At 33.7% G+C, this 21,279-nt stretch overlaps 1 protein-coding gene across 2 annotated transcripts in view; it reads left to right on the plus strand.

Annotated features, from left to right (window-relative positions):
* LOC149416118 (cytotoxic granule associated RNA binding protein TIA1) overlaps positions 1-21,068 on the plus strand; it is a 147,939-nt gene extending 126,871 nt beyond the window's left edge. Inside the window, exons 8-12 of one of the 2 annotated variants that reach the window (XM_089642057.1) lie at positions 6,665-6,845; positions 11,588-11,717; positions 13,152-13,339; positions 15,114-15,231; positions 21,027-21,068. In XM_089642057.1, coding sequence (XP_089498183.1) covers positions 6,665-6,845; positions 11,588-11,717; positions 13,152-13,339; positions 15,114-15,231; positions 21,027-21,068 — 659 coding nt within the window. Of the gene's footprint in view, positions 1-6,664; positions 6,846-11,587; positions 11,718-13,151; positions 13,344-15,113; positions 15,232-21,026 lie in introns of those variants that run through there. The other variant, XM_089642058.1, reaches the window with a different exon arrangement.
* The last annotated feature ends 211 nt before the right edge of the window (positions 21,069-21,279 follow it).

Below are 21,279 nucleotides of genomic sequence, written 5' to 3' on the forward strand. Positions count from 1 at the left end.
CACCTTAATAAAAATAACTGAGATATCTTAGATATCTTACACACCCTTATGAAAAAAACTAAGATATCTTACACACCTTAATAAAAATAACTGAGATATCTTAGATATCTTACACACCTTAATGAAAATAACTGATATATCATAGATATTTTACACACCTCAATGAAAATAACTGAGATGTCTTAGATATCTTACATACTTTTATGAAAGTAACTGAGATACCTTAGATATCTTACACATCTTAATGAAAATAACTGAGATATCCTAGATATCTCAGTTATTATAGTAACTTAATATACAGTAGTTATACTTAATAAGAATAACTGAGATGTCTTAGATATCTTACACACCTCAATGAAAATAACTGAGATGTCTTAGATATCTTACACCCCTTCATGAAAATAACTGAGATATCTTAGATATCTTACACATCTTAATGAAAATAACTGAGATATTCTAGATATCTTACACATCTTAGTAAAAATAACTGAGATATCTTAGATATCTTACACACCTTAATGAAAATAACTAAGATATCTTACACACCTTAATAAAAATAACTGAGATATCTTAGATATCTTACACACCTTAATGAAAATAACTGATATATCATAGATATTTTACACACCTCAATGAAAATAACTGAGATGTCTTAGATATCTTACATACTTTTATGAAAGTAACTGAGATACCTTAGATATCTTACACATCTTAATGAAAATAACTGAGATATCCTAGATATCTCAGTTATTATAGTAACTTAATATACAGTAGTTATACTTAATAAGAATAACTGAGATGTCTTAGATATCTTACACACCTCAATGAAAATAACTGAGATGTCTTAGATATCTTACACCCCTTCATGAAAATAACTGAGATATCTTAGATATCTTACACATCTTAATGAAAATAACTGAGATATTCTAGATATCTTACACATCTTAGTAAAAATAACTGAGATATCTTAGATATCTTACACACCTTAATGAAAATAACTTAATAACCATATTATTTTATACCAATCAAAAAGACCGTAAACTTTTTATTTTCTGTAACTTTTTTCTGTTTTATTTACGTTTCGTCTAAGTTTATTAGTATTATCATCTTACGACATTTTACATTGATTTGAATAACTTTAAAAATAAGTAAAAAGAAAAATATTTTCGTGAATATTTTTGTTTGTTTTATTTGTTGAATGAATAAATTAATTGAAGCCAAGCATTATTCGTGGAATTTAAAAATGATTTTTATGATGGTTAAAAATTCAGCATTAAAAATGAGATGGATTCTGCAAAATCAAGATAGATGTAGGTACAGCATTTTTCGCTCGGGGCATTGTAATACAATTTATCTGCCTTCAAAACCAGAAACAAAATTACCGACCAGTTAATTCTTGCACAATTATTTTTCATTCTTATAAATCCCAATTTTTTGTACATTTTGTTTTTTAATGCGATTTTTTGGATAAAGTTAATCGATGTCTTAAAAATTATCAAAAGTGGTTTAAGGAAATTATTTTAATCCCCGCATTCTGAATGAACAAACTAAAAATGTGTATATTCTTGGTATACGTTATATTGTAGATTATAGGCATTCAAATCGCGTGACAAACGGAGTCTAGAAAGTTAGATTTCAAGCAAAAAAACTGTTTTTTATTTATTTTGTAAATAATTTTATAAGAAAGCAAAAAAGTGAATCAAGTGAAATTGTCACAGAAAATCTTAGCTATAATACTGTATTTTTTAAAAGTATTTTCCTTTATGCCTTCATACATTTCTGTTGAAAAAATATTTTTTTTAGTAGCTTGCATTTATATTTTTTATGGAGTAATTTATATATTTATTTGTATTCTACTCAAGCAAAACGAAAGGAAAACCTTCAATTTATCTAAAGCATATTTTTTTTGTATTCATAATGTACACCAATTCGTTATAAAGATTAATCAAAATAGTGATTTGGCATTAAGCTTCGCCTTAAGAACTTTCATTCTAGAGTCAGTGCGATTGTAACATTACCAGTGAAAGAAAAGTCAATGTAATAAAACGCTGTCACGATTCAAGTTATATTATCTGCAGCCAAACTGTCACAAGATTAACGACAAAATTTAACAATGATGATAAATTAACATAAAATAGTAAAGAAAAGTATTGACTTTTGATCCAAAGATGACGCCTTTGAGTCTTGCATTTAGTTTATTATGTACAATTTCTACCAGTATTTCACGTATTTCTTTTGAAAACTTATATTAATATATGATTTTTAAAGATAATATAAATACATTTGTAAAGTCTGAACGGTAATTATATGAAATTTCCTCGATAGAAAAAATCCCAAAGTTTGCTGCGAAAATTTTAAAAACACATTTTGTTTTTTTTTTTTTTACATTAACCCCACACAGAAGGCATACGAATATATCTCTCCCACTGTGGCACAAGTCAATGGGTCGAGAGATAGGTTGGAGAGGTAAAAGGGTCTCCCCAAATCAGCCTCTCCAACCACTTGGGGTGACCTATAGCGGAGGTGTTATCCAGTAAATGGTTCCCGGAGCGGCGGTGTACTGTTATTTAACATGTCAATACTGTTATTTAACATGTCATAGGTTTGAAAAAAATCACTGTGTATCTTTAAATGCATTTATCGAGAGATTTTTGCTCTATTTTAAATGAGTTGTGCTTAAATGTTTTCACATTTTTTGCTCAATTAATATTGATTTTTTTATTTTAGCGCGTTCGTTCTTACATTCCTATACACATATCTCCCTTTCGAACCATCTTCTTCTTCTTTTTGAACGCTTACTATGGAGCCTTGAGTGGTTTGTCATTTACTTATTAGGTATATACGATCATTCCGCGAAAAATGGTTATTTTCAGTAGTGCCAAAATATATATTTTCTTAAAATATTTTTGTGCATATTACAAAGCGTTAATTGGAACATGCTTGAATATCCAACTCCCCTGTCGTAAAGCACCCCAAGTAGTTCGCTTCGTTTGGTGACTTAGCAGGGATGCCCCGGATCATCAGGGTGAAGTTTGTATAGGTCTTGGCAGAGGATGCGTTTGCCCACCTAATGCGTGGCGGGTCAGATCGCGACAAACTGGTTGAGGTAGACCTTTTGACCTTTCCAGCCGGATTCTCTCTCGACCCATTACTTTGTGCGAGGGATGGATTCATACTTCTGTCACTCCTGGAAATATTAGACTCCAGATTCCTACCGATCCCTTAAACTTTTTTTCCTTCCAGAACTTTCTCTCTTTCCTTTCTCTAAAATATCCTATACACAGCTTTGCCAAAGATGTTATAGGCCCTGAGGGATTTTTTAACCTCAGAGCCTCCGGTGTAGAGGTAATGTTAAAAAAATGAATAACCTGTTTTACTGGGCATATAACTAACGCCTCTCAAAAGTTGTCCGAACAGGATAAGTAAAACTACCGTTATACTAGACAATTTGTTTTGGTAATTAGAATAGCTTTGTTAAAAACACTTTATCCGAATTTAATTAAAGACACCATTCTCATTTACACATACACATCGCTGTAACTGTGGGGAGATATTTTTATATTCCTGTAATACCAAACTACCTTGTTCTTCTTGCCTATATAAAGTATACTTGCGGAATGTTCCAGAGTGGAAGATAATCTCAGCATCGCCCAGGTGAAAGAACACCGTTTAGAGTCGAAATGTTGCTTGAATTTTTTTCGGATTCACTGCCCAAATTCAAACGTGACATCATGTCAATAATTTAAACTATTCAATGCGCATACATACAGACACACACACACAAACACTCACACATACATTACACACGTCACACACACCTATAAACTACACACGTCACCTGGTAATTAAGGAATAAACATACCACTTAGCAGACATTACAAGGAAACATATCATGGGTACACAACATGAAATATCTAATTCCTATATATTTTTTAATCACTGTAAATCATGTACTCTTTGTTTCTATAATTAAAATAATAAAAAATGGCTTTTGCCATGTTTAGTGAATAGCCAGGTACTTTCCCATCTCTTTATCCTCCTTATTACCTTCAGCCTCAAAACATACCACAATTGAAAATGCCATAATCTCACTGAGCAATTGGGACTCTTCTTCTTGAATATTACATTCCCAAACCATCTAAGCTTCTCTTTTTTGATCTCACTTATTACCTTACTTTTCAGCTTTGCAATATTTACGATTTTCAAGATTTCTCACACTTATCATAATACATAGTTTTACCATAAACACGCCTCAGCAATTTATCAATTTAGTTCTGTCTCTATTTAGTTATGTTTTTCATATTTTGACAAAAAAACTCTAGATTTTATATAACACCTGCTTTAATTAAATTTCTAAGATAACAGAGAAAAACATTCTGAATATTTCAATGAATTTCCAAAAAAATTGTTCAATATTTCGCATAAAAGTAAATACATATTATTTTTGCGGAGTTCTTCGTAAAACAATTTTCCAAGGACCACTTTTGCCTTGGGGGTGTTTTTTCGAAATCAGTCTCAGCAAGTTTTTGAGAAATTACATTCAAAGGAGTTGTTAGTTCTTTCTAAGAAAGCAACATTTAACATTGATTATTCTTCTGTGAAATTAAATTTGAAGGCTTTTTAAGAATTGGTTAATATATTGTTTGATGATCTCAGAACGGAAAATTCGTATTGATTTTGGAATAACGAATATAATATAAATGTTGTGGTACCTTTCTATCGGAATTAAGCCATCATTGGCGATATCGAACGACAAAAGACAAGCATAAGCATAGTGTTTGATATGATTGCCCGCAGATTCTGCAAATGCAGCAATACCGTTAAACAAATACTGTTCAACGCATTCTGTACTGGTCTGTATACGTGTGGGACATGGTGTCACTGCCGAACTTGCTCCATGGAACGACTCTGAATTCAATAAAATGACGCCTGTAGAATCATATTTGGAAACCAAAGATACAGCAGCGCATCGACAATGTTCACAGAATTAGGACTGAATGGATTTGCTGGCCTGATGAGACACCGGGTCATTGGAGCCAGGATGCGGCTATTGCCCTCCGCCAACACGTTGGTGACCGCAGCCTACCAGCACCAAGCGCCACTCCTGAGTGATACAGTATTGCAAGCGTTAACCATCTTAAGATGAGACATTGCCCTAAAATAAAATTGGAATCGTAACGACGTAAGTGAAGAGCCGTGCACAAAAACATGCGACGCACGGCCCGGGTATATTGGACAGACCTATGGTTGAATTTGCCCTGGCAAATCTATAATATAAAGTGGGAATCTTAAGGCCCTGTAAAAAGCAGAGATCCAGAGATGGTTTTGAAATGTAAATACGAATGTTAAAAAAACGATTGTAATAAAAATGATGAAAATATTTAATAAAACACGACTCGTTTAAAATAGAGCAAAAATCTCTTCACAAATGCTTTAGTTTCATTTAAAGATACACTGTGATTTTTTTCATGCCAATAACATTTTAAATAACGGAACAAAACTGTTCACCAAACTCGGCCAAACCCATTTCAAGCAGCCAGCGTTTCAATTCTGAATGGTGCTCTTACACCAGAGCGATACTGAGAGTGTTCTCTACTCTGGAACGTGCCATAAATATACTTTATATTATTTTTAATTATTAAATTGCAAAATAATACAAATTGATTAAATAGAATTTATTTGCATAAGCAGGGATTTGAACCCGCGAGTTTCCAGCTTGCTAGTCAAGAGCCTTGCCCCTTGACCAAGGTCGTCATATAAAATTTATTATTCTACTTAGAAGTATTCTCCAATATTTCGGAATAGATTCTATAATAATATCGAAGATTTTTTTCAATGTTGAACCATGTTTTCGTTAGATTGTTTATTTTCCAAATACAAAGTATTATCTAAGCTATTTAAGACAACACAAATTTGATTTTATACTCCGAAATGAATTACAAAATCAGATTGTATTTTGAATATAGATAAGGGACGTGGTAAAATCATAATGATAATAACAATAATTTGACAGTTGTGTCAGGTAAACTTATATCGTCTGAGGTAAAAAGACAATACCTTATGATCTAAATAAGCCATTAAAATATATACAGGTTGTAATTAACTGATTAAATAAGGTAAATGAATAAAAATGCTTGTTAAATATAGTTCCATGACAACCAAACACAGTGATACATCAAAACAGATGTAAAATATGATATAAAGTCATGAAAAAAATTAACCTCTAAACCTAACCTAATATTTACAACCTAGGTTTTGAAGAGTGCGTTGATTTGTCACTGTGTCAATGTCAACTTTGACAAAAAGTCATAATGTATATATGTTTAGCTAACTTATTATTTATCATATTGCTCATTTTTGAACCCAATCCCAATTTACTGTCAAGAATCTGAATTTTTTTTAAAATAAATAAAACAATGTTTTCTCATTACCGCTAACCTAATATAACCTTGGTTAAGTGCGTTGATTTGTTACTGCGTTGAGTTGTCTGGTTACTGTCAAAGAAGCAATGTACAAACTTTGGCAAAAATTCACAACAACCCTAAAATTATACTCTAGTTTTAGTTTATATATTTAGCCAACGAATTATTTTTCAGATTGCTCATTTTTGAACCCAATCCCAATTTTTTTACTCAATAAAATAGTCAATGTTTTCTCATTACAGCCAACTCCAAGCCCCTGACGTTTGATGAGGTGTACAACCAGTCATCCCCTACCAACTGCACGGTCTACTGCGGTGGACTTACCAACGGACTTAGTGAAGATCTCATGCAGAAGACATTCCAGCCTTTTGGGACTATTCAGGAAATCAGAGTTTTCAAGGATAAGGGATATGCTTTCGTCAGGTAAACTTGATTCATGTTCAATTCTTTTTATCTAATTTTTCTTTTTTCTCTCTTAAGCTAATGTTCCAGACATGATGGATGATCGTCATGATGATGGACAATTCAGTTCTGTCAGAAACTGTGGGTTAAAAATGAAAAGAATTGATTCAATTTGATGGGTTACTTTACGGGAGGTTTGTTTATATCTTAGCGTGTCAAATTGGGAGAGATCGAGGCCCTTTGATCTCTTCAATTTGATTCTAGACCCATCGACTTCCACAGCAGTGGAAGGGATGGATTCATGCTTCCGCCAACCCTGGACACACTTACCCCCAGATTCCTAACCAACCGTCATAATTTTTCCTTCCCGGATTTACTCTCTTAAGAAATAAAAAAAACCCCACTCATCCACAAAGATGACGTAGGCCTTAATCACAATTTTTGATATAACAGTATAAATAATATATAGTAATAGGATGGGGAGGCGCCTATAAAACTCACACACAACCTCTTTACATTGCGCAAAAACTAATAATTAAAATAATACTAAAGAAATCATTTTTATATTCATCTGAACTCATTTTCAAAGAATTTAAAGTCAGAAAATTAAATACTCTTTTCCTGTATCACGCAACCTTACAAGTTTACAAAGATGGTATCCTAAACAAAACCGTACCATTCAAAAACACAGCAAATATCAGGCGAAAATACATGTTACCAATTCCGATTTGTAAAAAAACTTTGGGTCAGCAAAACTACAAATACTTACGAACAAATTTCTTCAATAAATTGCCAGAAAATATAAGATCACTAAATGATAGTTTCAAAGAATTCAAAACACAATTAAAAAAATATACTGAAAACCTAAAAAATAAAAAAAAAGTAAATAAATAAAAGAAAAAGAAAAATAAAAATCTAAGAAACTAAACAAATAATACCTCATCCCATACACACAAGCAATTGCTTATTATGGGAGAACATTGAAAAATAATAAATATTAATCATATCATATCTTTTATCTTATTACTAGTGAAATATATATTATATGTATATCACACATTGTAAATTTTTTTATTGAATAAATTGAATAAAAAAATATATATATATATATTTTAAAACTAATATAACATAAAATCTAAGCCCATCAAATATTAATTTTTTTATATAATATTCTATTTCTTCATATTTACTGCCCCCGAGGGGTGAAGCTCTCGACTAGCAAGCCGGAGGTCGCGGGTTCAAACCCTGGCGTGCGCAAGTAAATTTTATTTGACTAATCTGTGTTATTTAAAAATTTATACATTTAAAATGATATGTAGCATATTTGTGACATATTCCAGAGTGGAAGATACTCTCATTATTGCCCTGGTGTAAGTCCACCAATCAAAACTGAGACGTTGCTTGAAAAGGCTTTAGCTGTGTTTGTTGACCAGATCTGAATAGCGAATTTTAATAAAATATATTAAATCAGAAACACATTCATTTTGATTTGGTATTTTGAACTCCAATCCAAAATTAAGTTTTACACGAAAAACGCCCACCAAACATTATAAAATAAACAACAAAATTTTACTTCAGTAGCTTCTGTCGAAAATGTTCTTCAGCTAACATTTATTTTCTCCGCATATAAAATCAGTCCTGTTGTTTAATTATTAACGTCCGACTGCTTTGGGAAAAGGGGCCTGTACAAATATTTAGCCGGAGTTTCAAAGTTTGCCGTGTGCGTCAGAAAACTTCCGAGAATTTATTATTACTGGCATAAGATAAAATTTTAAGCGATTTTTTTAAAGTTTTTTTTTCAACATTTGTTATGAGTTTTAATTTTAATTTTTTGCTAATTCTGAGAATATAATAAAAATAATTGAAATACTTTTTATTTTACTAAGTATGGAAGTTATGCTCTGTACTGTAAATTTATATTATACCCACCTACATAAAATATTTAAAAAAGTTTAATTTCGTGATAGAATTACAAAATTATTATACACATCCCCTAAAGAAAACCCTTTATGACTGAACGATTTGAAACCCGGAGCTCAGGCTTGCCGTTACTTTGCTCTACCACTTTCATTGAAGACAATATTAGCGAATCTCAAACGAAAAAATGCGATGGCATCTAAATTGAAGGCAGGACCTTAACCTTGCTCAGCCACTGATTTTTCTCTTTCAAATTTTAGTTTAGGACGGGTTGTTTCGGAGAATTTGAACAATTCTTCAAATTTCAACTTTCATTTTCGGGTTCTGTGAAAGACTTATTCAAGTTCTGTTTTTACATCATTGTAGGCTAGTTGCTTGACAAAACTGAAATAAAAAGAGAACTTGAAAAAATCTTTCACAGAACTTGAAAATGAACGTTGAAATTTGATGAATTGTTCAGATTTTCCCAAACAACCCGTCCTTGAGTCGTTAATATAGTCTTCAATTATTGAATAATATAATTTGAGGTTTTACTCGTTAAGGTTAAGAAAAAAAATTGTAATTATTTTATTTTTGATTATAATCAATTGTCAGATGTCAAGTTAAAAAAACAAAAAAAAAAGTTGAAAAAAGAAAAGATATTTAAGAGAAGAAAAAGTATTTCAATCGAAGATGCAAAGAGCGTAATTGATCACTTCGGTACCAACGCGCCTAACAATTGTACAGGGTTGAAATTTGTCTTATCTCATTGATTTTACGTCTCGTTATTAAGTTCTACAGCTCGGCTAAGGAAGGATTTGCCTGGTTTTTTTTTTGTTTCCTTCATCCTACAAGACGGGTCTCTTTAAAATTCGTATTCATACCTTCCCCTCCTTAACAAGATGGTCCAAACGGAATCCCTAAAGACAACTTAGTCAAAATCTTAAAAATTATAAATCTTCGAAAATTTTTCTGGGTTTCTTTTGAAATTTTGACACAACATTGAATTCGAATACGCGTGTGTTTTTTATATAAAAATCAGTGGCAGTCGGTGACTTTTTATAGAAGGGATGCTGGACATCAGATGTTTTTACTCGTACTTACTACGTACTTGATATCAAATAAGCACATCTAGACGCTAGCTCACGAACAAGATACAATTAGGTATCGTCTAAAATTATTTCCATAAATCCATTAAGCTCCATAACTCAATAGTTTCAGTATCCAGAGTAAGTTTTTTTTCCGAAAATGGCCGAGACACAAAACTTAAAAAAAAACGCATTAATGATTCAATTATACAACCACACAATTCACTATTATCATTTAGAACACGTTGGCGAGGTATCCATATTATTTTTGGTTTACATTTTTATTTATTTAAATTATGGTAAGAAATTAAATCGCAGGTTAATAATATTCTATAAGAATTCGAATTCAGCTTCAAGCAAAGCAGCGCGCTCATACAATCCAATGGATTAGTAATAAAATATTATACGATTCTGTGCATTATAAATATGAGTATTTGGATGCTGTCATTAATATCGTATAAAGTTGACGAAGATATTTGCTTGCGGGTCTTAGTGCGCATGCGCGGAAAGAACATACGTTCTAGCATTCTTGGATACGTTTTACAGATAGCTTCCACACCGCAGTGTGTTTGTGAATGTATGTGTATTTAGACTCGCCCGCGCTGTTTGTATCGTGCGTTTGTTGTGCGTACACAGAAACGGGATAATAATAATATTTCTATGATTTTTTACAGCGCTGTTTTTATAAAAAAATCACATTAATGTCGCATTAGAAATATTAAAATATTTATATTGCAGTATTGCTGTTTACGGCTAGACGTCCAGATCTTTTTACTCTAAAATGCAAGGGATGCGGAGCATCCACAGCATGTATGGACGGACCGCGCCTGATACAAATATTATCTATATGTCACCTATGACATGTAAAACGTGTTTTTTTAAACAGCACCATGGACAAACATGATGTTATTGAAAAAAAGCGCCATCTGTTGGATGGAAAAGCAACACGCGCTATTGTTTTTTTATCTACACAGACAGACTGAGCCATAGAAACGCGTGGCGGGCGGGGTACAGCTAGTAATTACAGTAAAATTGATTTATCAATAGAAGGGTATAATTAAATAATTACAACCATACTAAATAAAAATCGCTTTACAACCGGTGTTTTTGTCACACATTGCACAAATACTGTACAATTTCTATTTTAAAAATTGCAGTGACAAATCTTGCAAATTTCTTAAATTGTGTGTTAAAAAAAAATATATTTTATTAAGTTTTTCGACATTTTCATTAAAATGTTTTTATAATGTTTTGCTATCAACTTGTTTGAAAATGAAAAATTGCAATTTATAAATATTAAAGTATATTTCAAATAAAAAAATCTGAAAGTAATTTTATCTAGTTTTCTTCAAAATGAAGAAATATATAGTACCTACCTTTAAAATACTTTGGAAAATGTCGATAAGAAATTATTGTTATTTCAAGTTTATACAACATATAAACAAGGCTATTTGGCTGGATAAGCAATGTGTATATCTTATATAATCTTTCCTTGAAATATTTTATGTCAGTTTCTATTTTAATTTTTGATTAGTAAGGTTTTCACATACACGGTCGTTTAACGATTGAATAAAATTTTCAACATGATTTTAGTCTGTTAGTATATAATATTTAATGTACAACAGATAACACGATAACAAAATAGATGTTACTTACTAATACGTGAACAAGCCTTTAGTGTGAGAGACATACGTTCACTATTATTCCATAATCTCTGATCAAAGTTCATTACAATAATATGCACAAGTAAAATATCAAAAAAACTTTATATGATTTCAGGTTCTCCACTAAGGAAAGCGCCACTCATGCCATCGTGGCCGTTCACAATGCAGAGATAAACGGACAGGCAGTAAAGTGCTCTTGGGGCAAGGAGTCTGGAGATCCCAACAACGCGCAAGCTCAAGGACAGGTGCGTTCCTGAGCGACATATTCAATAATTTAAAGATTTAATTGAGGAAGAAGATAATACTAATAAATCTAAATAAAATATGAATAGAGCAAGACACATAATATAAAGATCGCATTTAGGAATTGAACGTAGGTTCTCTTGTCTTACCGGGAGAGTCGTCGTAACCTTTCTCCTTTAGAAGACCGTCGGAAAAAATCTGATCTAATTTGTTTCTTTAAAATTATCAACAATTTTATTGACTCACCTGCATTACTAGAATTCATCTCATTCAATATACCTTCTCGTAGACTCAGAAATAAAGAACTGCTCTTCCTCAATCAACACTCGACTGATTATGCTTATAATTCACCAGTGTCCAGAATATGTATAATGGTCAACTCTCGTCAACATTTGGTTTTTTTGGTATAAGTCAGAATGTTTTTTGTCGCTCACAATGCAATTGAGAATATTTTGATTCACTCTAGTTTAAGCAAGGTCTTGACTTGACTTGGCACTTCTATTTCATTTCTATTTTCTAATGTTTCCATGTTTGACTTTTCTTTTATATACCATCCTTTACTCTTGCATTGTACATTGTCCCAAATGTTGTGTCGCTTTGCAATATATTGGACGTAAGTCCGTTAATTAATGAATAAATAAATAACCAATTGACAATTGACACCTATTAATTTAGTTGCAATTCATCTACCTACTGTTGCCACCGGCCGTACAGTATAAATAAGCCCGACGCAGCGAGCAGTCAGTCAGTCATCAATCTGCCGTCATTGGACAAATCTCACATGAGATCCCCAAACATCATATTATATCAAATTCAGTATTTATAATCTCATAAACATCTCGCAAACTAAATTATTCACATATTTTTGGCAGCTACTCTACAGATCTCTCTATACTTGTGTCGTTTGGTTACCTTTTTAAAATAATAAATGTGATTTTCACTTTTATTTTCGGAAATGAATGGATAATTTTCGATCTAGTTGCGCAATCTCTTGGGCCATCAGATTTCTTTTGGTTTGACTGAGGATTGAACCTTCGTCCCCAGGTACTGGAGTCAAGCTGGCATTTGGGTAGGACCGACATTATCTGCTGTCATGTCACACAATTTAAAAGAAATTTGTATATATCCACCTGTGTATGCCTGGTTACCACCAAAAGTTGCATTGTCATCGACAAAGAGCCTATCTGCCATGTTTCAGTTCGATCGAATGTCAGGAACGTAAACAAAATAAAAATTCAGATAGATGTATATAAAAAGATAAAGACACAAAAAATCTAATTTGATGTTAATGGTATTTCGTCTTATTTTAATCAAATAAAATTTACTTGTTTTACGCTGTGATTTGAATTGCTAGTCGAGAGATTTACCCCTTGACCATGGAGACCTTCGAGATTATTTTGTTGAATCATTTTTATTCCTCTACCGCAATGTTCCAGGCCCTCGGAAGTGCCGCCTATGGCGCGTTCAGCCCCCTGTACGGCAACCAGGTGGGTTACTGGTTCCCAGGAGCGGCGGCTACGCCCTACCAGCTACCCCCGCCCACGCCTGGTTTTCCACTGGCGCCCATCCAGGGGGTGCAAGGGTATTCCTACCAGGGACAATATGCGGGATACCAGTTCATGGGGTGAGTGTCTAAACCAATTACTCGTATGGTAAAGAGAGACGATTGACGTCAAAGTAGAATGCTAAGATTGTTTAGCTATCTAGACGATGGCTTCGGGAGACATATGATTCAGCACAGATATGCATCCAGGAAACCGATGAAGGGGTCATTTTTTCTGTAGGAGTCAGTGTGCAAGAATCAGAGTGGAGAGGGTGCAACGGTACTTCTACCAGGGACAGTATGTGGAATACCAGTTTAGGGGTGAGCCTAAACCAATTATTCCTATGGTTAGATTATTTAGGTAACTAATCGATGGTTTCGGGAGTCACATATGTGCCTCCAGCGCATATGAAGGGGATATTGTTCTGTTGAAGTCAAACTTTGGTCATGGCCCCGCACTTTGTTGAATAATTATAATGACGACAGTAGTCTGCTTGCTATACCAGCGCTACAGCGGCGTATTAGGTTATCTTTATAAGTAAAACTGAAGTAGTTTAGCAGCACCGTACCCATTCCATAATACTGTGTTACTGTGGGATTAGGTGGCAATAATTTTAAATAAAAAATCAGAACACTAAGTATTTTGTAAAGATTAGCTGACATAAAGCCATCAGTACTCCATTGAAAAATATTAGCTTCCGATCAGTAACGGATGGAGTTTTTCTAATCAGAGTGAAAAAAAGGTTTACGCATTTAAGATTTACATTGTATCCTATATTTAAACTATCTATCACATCAGCTTGATTTCTGCAATATTCCTCTTGATAGTTTAAGAATGGCCTTGTAAAAGTCCAGGATCGTAAAAAGTATTTGAATTCTCCATGATGAATGCTGTAGAATTTTAAATAATCCATGATAACGAAATTATTGAATGAATTCGTCGGTCCCCAGCCAAAAGGGTGCCACTGCTCTGGGCTGTGGAACAAGGAATATGTTGGTGCTTCGAATTCAACAATCAGGTTTTATGTGGATTGCAGTTTTGGCAACTGATGTGACCAAAACAAATCCAGAGTTGGCAATCTAATCAATGCACAATGGTTTATACGTAAATACTGGAGATGTCGCACACAGTAACCATAATATTTTATTTTATTTTATTTTATTTGGTTTTACGCCCAGTTGAGCTTTCACATGGATTTTAAGAACAGAATATACCTAGTGAGCTATTGAATATCATATACAAAGTTTTCAAAGCTTAAATAACTTTAAACTTAATATGAAACAATATTAGTAAAACATGTAACAGCAAAATCAAATAATATGGAACTAGAACTATACTACATATAAGACAAATTACTAAAACTACATTACCAATTGTACTGTAATTTGTAGGATTCAACAAAGTACTGGTATAGATTACATTTATTTCTATAAATGTAGTCGTAGATATATCAATAGTACCTCCAAAATGTGTTGCCCAGATCATGCATCCTGTTGGTTAGTGATTGTTTCTGATAGTTGGTTGTGTATTTATTACAAAAGAATGTTACATTCTCTTATGTTCCTGGTCGGCATATGCGATTTGATAGTGGAAACGTTGGCAGGGCTATCAATCAAGTGGTGAAACACAACTGGGTCGGACATAATTCTCCCGTTAGACAGTGTTATAAGATGCAATTGATTTATCAAACTGCCATGCATAGCAGATCGTGGTGGTGCCTCTGGCATTAGTTGTTTAGTACAAGATTTTTCTTATGCTGTTGCTTTGACGCGACTCTGTAAGTAATTTGTTCGTGTTTATGTTTGATTCTACATGGTAACATATGACGATATATATAAATATTTCCAATTCCAGAATGGGCGGCTGGAACGGCATGCCTAGTGCGCAGGCCCCGCCCCAGCTGCCACCAGCCCTACCGCAGCCGCCCGGTATGGTCGCCTACCCAGTGCAGCAATTTCAGGTGAGCCCCTGCGCAGATGCTAACGTTTTAATCAGCTGAACGATGCTGCTTTTAGACTGTATGATATCAGAGTATTTCAAATCTACCACCGCTGGTCAATTTTTCATGGTTGTTTTTTTTAAATAAACGACACGTTGGGAAAGTACAAAACCTACATTATTTAGTTTTGAAAGAGAGTAATTTTGTGGTGGAAGTATCAATATTAATAGACACTGTTCTAAATATACCAACGACGTGTTCTGAATATTTGAGATAATTTATAAAACTGTTCTCTAGAAGCGTGATTTTTTTTTAAAACGTGAACTACACACAGGAGAACCTGAGAATAAGAGGAAGTTCTGGAAAAGAAAAAGGTATGAGAGGTGGGCTGTTCTTGATTTCAGTTTGTCCAAGAGTGATGTACGTATGAAACCATCCTTTTCACTGCAATATAAAGCGATGGGTCGAGAAAACCGGCTGCTAAGGTCAAAGGGTCTCCTTAAACAAGCATCTCTTGATTCATCTTGCCACGCATCAGATGGGCCACCCCTGGTCACTGGACGTAACTAGACAATTGGGGTGACCTATGGCAGAGAATTAATGGTTCCCAAAGTGGCGGTATATATAACCACCCCCAAAATTGAAAATGGTCCATGCTTAATTTACAAAAAGTAACACGCTAGCCCAGGTTGTTTTTCTTTGTCATTGACAACTTAAAATGAATAACTGATATGACGAATTCAGGTTCACAATTATAGTTTTAAGTAAAGATATGTTCCATCACAAAGTCACTAGTTTTTTTTATAAAGACTCATTTTATGTACAAAAAAGCAACTTCAAAAAAGGTATTCTTTGTCATACAGCCTTAAAAACGCATTAAAATATAATAAACCATCACACTGAATCACATTAATTTTCTAATATTATATCATCATCAAAAAAAGAAGTTAATTAATAATTGGAAAGATGATCGAATCTTAAGAACAAAGAAATATTCATTTGTACGATTTTAAAAGAACAAAAAAGAATTTTTAAAAAGACAATAAGACTGTTGTTTTAAATTTATAATAAAATGGATTGATTTTTTTTCTTTTTAACCTAAATTCAAAGTTTAAAAAGCGTTATTTCTTATTTTCATAAAAAAATCATCAATTGGGAAACGTTTCGGCCATTCCGCATACAGCAATCCAAGGTACAAGGCACTCGCAGATTATGAAATTTTCTCAATAATAGACAAGTAATAATATTTATAAAATGTTTAAAACAATTTATAAAAAATCAAAAATTAATTATTCGATAGATTAAATGAAACGATACATTTTTTTGTTGATGTTTCCTAAGGGCAAAAAAATATACACTAAGTTGACATAAATAATATAATAAAATTACCAATAATACAAATAAATTTGTATGCATTTTTTCCTGAAAAAGTAACGGTTGTTCCGAAAGGAGTCAAAAGGAGTTAGTACAAAAATATTGTTGTTTAAATACAAGTTTTTTAACGTAATTATGATTGATACCGACAAAGTAATAACTACAACAATCAATAGTAATTAAGTAGATCTCCTATCCTATCCTATCTCTTTCTAGTCCAACGGTAATAACGATTTTTTAGGATGAGTTAATTCATAGAATTTCAACAATTGATCAAACTTTAACGTTCATTTTCGGGTTCCGTAAAAGTCCTATTTAAGTTCTGTTATTATATCATTATAGGCCAGTTACTTGACAGAGCTGAAATAATAACAGAACCTGAAAAAAACTTTCACAGAACTTAAAAATTAAATTTTAAATTTGAAGAATTGTTCAAATTCTCGGTAAATTTTTAGTCGTCATTTCAATAACAACAAAATTTGTCTCTTTTTTGGAAAATTTCAAAATAAGCTTGCTGATGTGATAATTTTTCTTCAAAATTCTTTGATCTGTAATTTTTTTTTTATAATTCGAAATATTTATTCATACTATAAGCCGAAGTTAAATATTATTCATAATGCGTCGGCAAATTATTCACCAATGTACTAACATAGATGAGAATAAATTGTTTTTGTTTATTTATTTTTTTTTTCTTTTCTACATCCAATTTACCACCAAAAGTTTGTAGATATATAATTTGATTGTTGGGTTGATGTGCAAGTATACAGCGGCTTAAAATAATATTTATATAAAAAAAACAAGTGAGACAAATGGAATATGTGGTTGTTGTGTCAGTGTTTATTTGGGTGAGTCACTAGCGCAGTTGTGGGATGACTTCGGACCGATGATGATGATGCCAGGTGTACGCGGCGATGACGGCGATGGAGACCGGATTCGCGGATTTGTTCAGACTGGCGAAGGTATCCGGGGCCAGGGCGCCGATGCGATCCCGAAGAGTCCATGGTAATCCGTAGTCCGTGCAGTAACGGGGCGTAGGAATGGTAGATTCGTGTAGTGGCGGAGTGAAGTAACGGCAGGGCTCGACGCGGGGAACTGGCCATAGCGGCCGGCCACCTCAGTAGGCAGCAAACAGCCGCAGCGGTCGGAGGTTGGTCAGTACTGCTAATTGATGACTGTCTTGAGTTCCTTCCCGATGTAGCTTTTATAAGGTGAAGAACGTTCCCTAACATTCTAGTTGGTATGGCTATAAGCATTTCAAAACAAACCTATTGGCAAAAGCCGAAATATCCAATATGTTCTATGACGGCATGGGTACCTTAGCGCTTGGCACTGTGTGCTAGATAGTACTTGACACCATCCGACTCAAGTAGTGGCGTACCACTACATATATATATATATGTAAAGTTTTTAATTTATTTGATTGCCGCACAAAGTCCCATTTAACATGACTGATTTTGATTTAGAATTGTTGTGCAATACCAGAGGAAGTAGGCACCTCTCTTTATCGAGGTGCAAATTTTTAGCGAAGGTTTCGATTCTCACCCGGGTAATTCTGAAAGCACCTTACACAGTTTGCAGCCTTCTTAAGGCTCTGTTATAAGCCTTAAAAAATAAGAAGAATATTACTGGGAACTTCATATACCACTAAAATTCTTCAGCTTACTTAAAGTTTTGCCAGATTTTTTATTCCAAATATTAATGAAATCTGATGGCTTGGAAGTGAAGGAGACATCAATTCAAATAAGTTATTATGGATGGAAGAAATATTAGTTTGCTAGAACATGTCCTTCTTAGAATGGCCCACAAGAGGCAAAGTTGAGGAAAAAAAATCCAGAGGCAGTGCGAGGAGAGGTTGGGTCTGCGATGGACGGAGGCCGCTGAAGTAGCACAGAACTGGGACTCCAGGGGATCCAGCATGATCAAATTGATTACTTAACAATACCGGATTAATAACACGATTGCAATTATATCTTAACTGATTATAAGACGAAGTAAAATTGATTATATGTACACGATTTATTTTTATTCTAAAAGCTTTGTTTGTTCGCCTGCGTCCTGTTAAAAAAAGCCGGTTATTTTGCAAAACGAACTAAATTATTCAAAAAGTTGTCTAGTCCGATAATTCCAACAGCATTCAGTAAACTATCCTAACCGTGTTAAAAATCTCCAACTGACCATAGATAGGGTTTTATCGATCGACCGTGCAAGATACCCCAGAGGCAAATCCAAGCAAGTCAAAATTAAAAGATTATTGACCGAGAAAGATAAATTCGAAAAATGAATATAATTTGTACATGGAAATAAACACGCTATATACTCGTACACCGACATCAACCCAACAAATCAAAATATTCAAAAAATCCACGTATATCCTAAAATTGTTATAAAAAATGATAAAATTCTTACAAACTTTTAATAAACTAATTCGATGGTTTCCATGTGTTGTAATTATTTCCTTGCATGCGATTTTTAGATTTTTTTTCATAATTTCAATCTTCATGTTAGATTTTTTTACTTGTTTGACTTTTTTCTGCACTCTATTATAAACTATGTTAATTTATGTAATTCACTATTTTCTCTCGCATTATTTTGTTCTTTTTTCACCTATTCTTCTAAATTTGTTTTGATTTGTTTCTCAGTGTCGCTGTATCATTTAAAAATAGGATTATGAGGCACCACTGTTAATTGTACGGTCGCATCAGTCATAGAACACAGCAGCTACAACTCTTGGAGAGTCCAATGAATCTCTTTCACTCCTACCGTTCTCCTGTTAATTTCCAGTTCCTTATGCCAAGAGGTTTGCTTTTTACCTCGATATCATCCAGCTATCTAATCTTAAGCTTCCTGATACATTTTCATCTCCCAGTTTTATTATTTTTCTTTATTCGTTACCTTCTTATTCTTCTTAAACTTGTCACGGTTCTACGGTACTTGGAAAGCCAAGGAAACCCTAGTTCCGAACACCTGTGATACTAGGTCACTTCTGCGTATCGGTCATCTTCCTTTGTCCCTCCCGCTTTCCACTTTGTAAGTGACTTTGTGTTTCTCTAGGTTTGAGTTGTCAGTTTCTCAGTCTCGAGCAAAGAGTCCAAATTATCCTGGGACATATCTCTAGTCAGGCAGTTGATAGCATGTTCTTCATGGATGGCTAGCTCTTTATTCTAGAATGGAATAATTATTAGTGCTCCCAGCACTCCATAGAAATCTGAAAATTTCGCAAGTACTTTACAGATTAATTCTATATTTTACCACTATTCATCTTCATCACGAATCATAAGATTTCTAGTGTCCAGCTATTGCTATATTATTAAATCTTACAAATATATTTAAATATTGTGAAATTAAACCTTAAATTAATTAAAGGAGGAATATTAGTTTTAAGGAAACTAAGAAGAGAGAGTTGTGTGAAGGTAAAAGGTATGAACGATAGGGAGGAATATAGAGATCGGCGTTCCCATTGCTGTGCAAGACGGTGAAAGAGAGACCAACTGGAGAGATCAAAGGTCTCCCTCAAGCGGCTTCTTCCAATCTGGTCCGCCAAGAAGTTGTTGGGCAAGACCGGAATCCATCTCATCCAATGAACCCAGGCAAGTCATCAAACATAGCCAACCACTTGGAGTCATCTATGCCAGAGGTGTTGGTTATCCAATAAATTGGGCGGCGAAACTCAAACCTGTCCCCCAAATTACCAATAATTGCGCTAACATCCATAAAAGCTTCTTGCAATCATATTTTCTTAGTGAAATGTTTGGCTTTTGAAAAAAAAAACCAATTACGTCTAGTTTTGTTACTTCAAATTAGTATTTTAGGATCCATCAAGACTTTTTCATCATGTCTTCAAATAGGTCCACTTTTGATCATGTTTAACTGCTCTTTGGGCAGGCATTCCAACTCATCTGTTGTTGACTTCTGTTTCACTTTTCCAAACAAGGATGCCCGACAATATTTAACAAGTGCCAGTTAAAACTGCTTATAAAAACATAAACATGTGCCATTTATAAAACTAGAGTAGATGTATGCGTCCGTGTTGTATTAGAATTAACGATCTAACAACTGGTTTTATAATATTTTTCAAATGATTGGTGAAACGTGAGTACGTATTCAATAGGTACATAACAAAAAAAATATTAAAAAGGTAGGCTGAAAGATTTTTCATTGTCGCTCAACTCATCAGATCAACTTTGGCACAATTTTTTAAGTTGTAAAAAATCTGTATTTAGCTCCATTGTGATTTTCTGGCATTTCAACTAACACATTATCTGCTGACATTTGGGCCGTCAGTGTTTTATCGAAAATTGATGAATCCTAGGATAAAAAGCATTTTTTCTACAATGTTAATTCATCTTTTTTTGTTTTAAATTGACAATGATCTTTCTTTTGGTTGCTTTATTTAAAAATAATGCAAGAATGACGATAATACGTGAAACTAACCGAAAAATATTTTCTTTTGACAGTTGTCAGAGGAAGAATGGCTGGCCCCTGGCCTATTGGTCTGAGGTTCCCCCCAACTAGCGCGCCAGCCAATCACAGCGCTGCATTCCATGACGTCACTGGCCCACATGACTGCGGTGCAGCCAATAGCGCGCCTGGAACAATTCGATAAGCCAATCAGAGACGCCCGTTACCCGCGCCTTTGAAACATTTGAAATTTGAAAAAAGAAAGGAACGGAAAAAAAACGTTTTTTAAATGCTTCAAGCTAATTTGGA

Source organism: Hesperophylax consimilis, chromosome 17 (assembly GCF_061612785.1).
Source record: "Hesperophylax consimilis isolate HC1 chromosome 17, BYU_Hcon_1.0, whole genome shotgun sequence".
Classification (NCBI taxonomy): domain Eukaryota; kingdom Metazoa; phylum Arthropoda; class Insecta; order Trichoptera; family Limnephilidae; genus Hesperophylax; species Hesperophylax consimilis.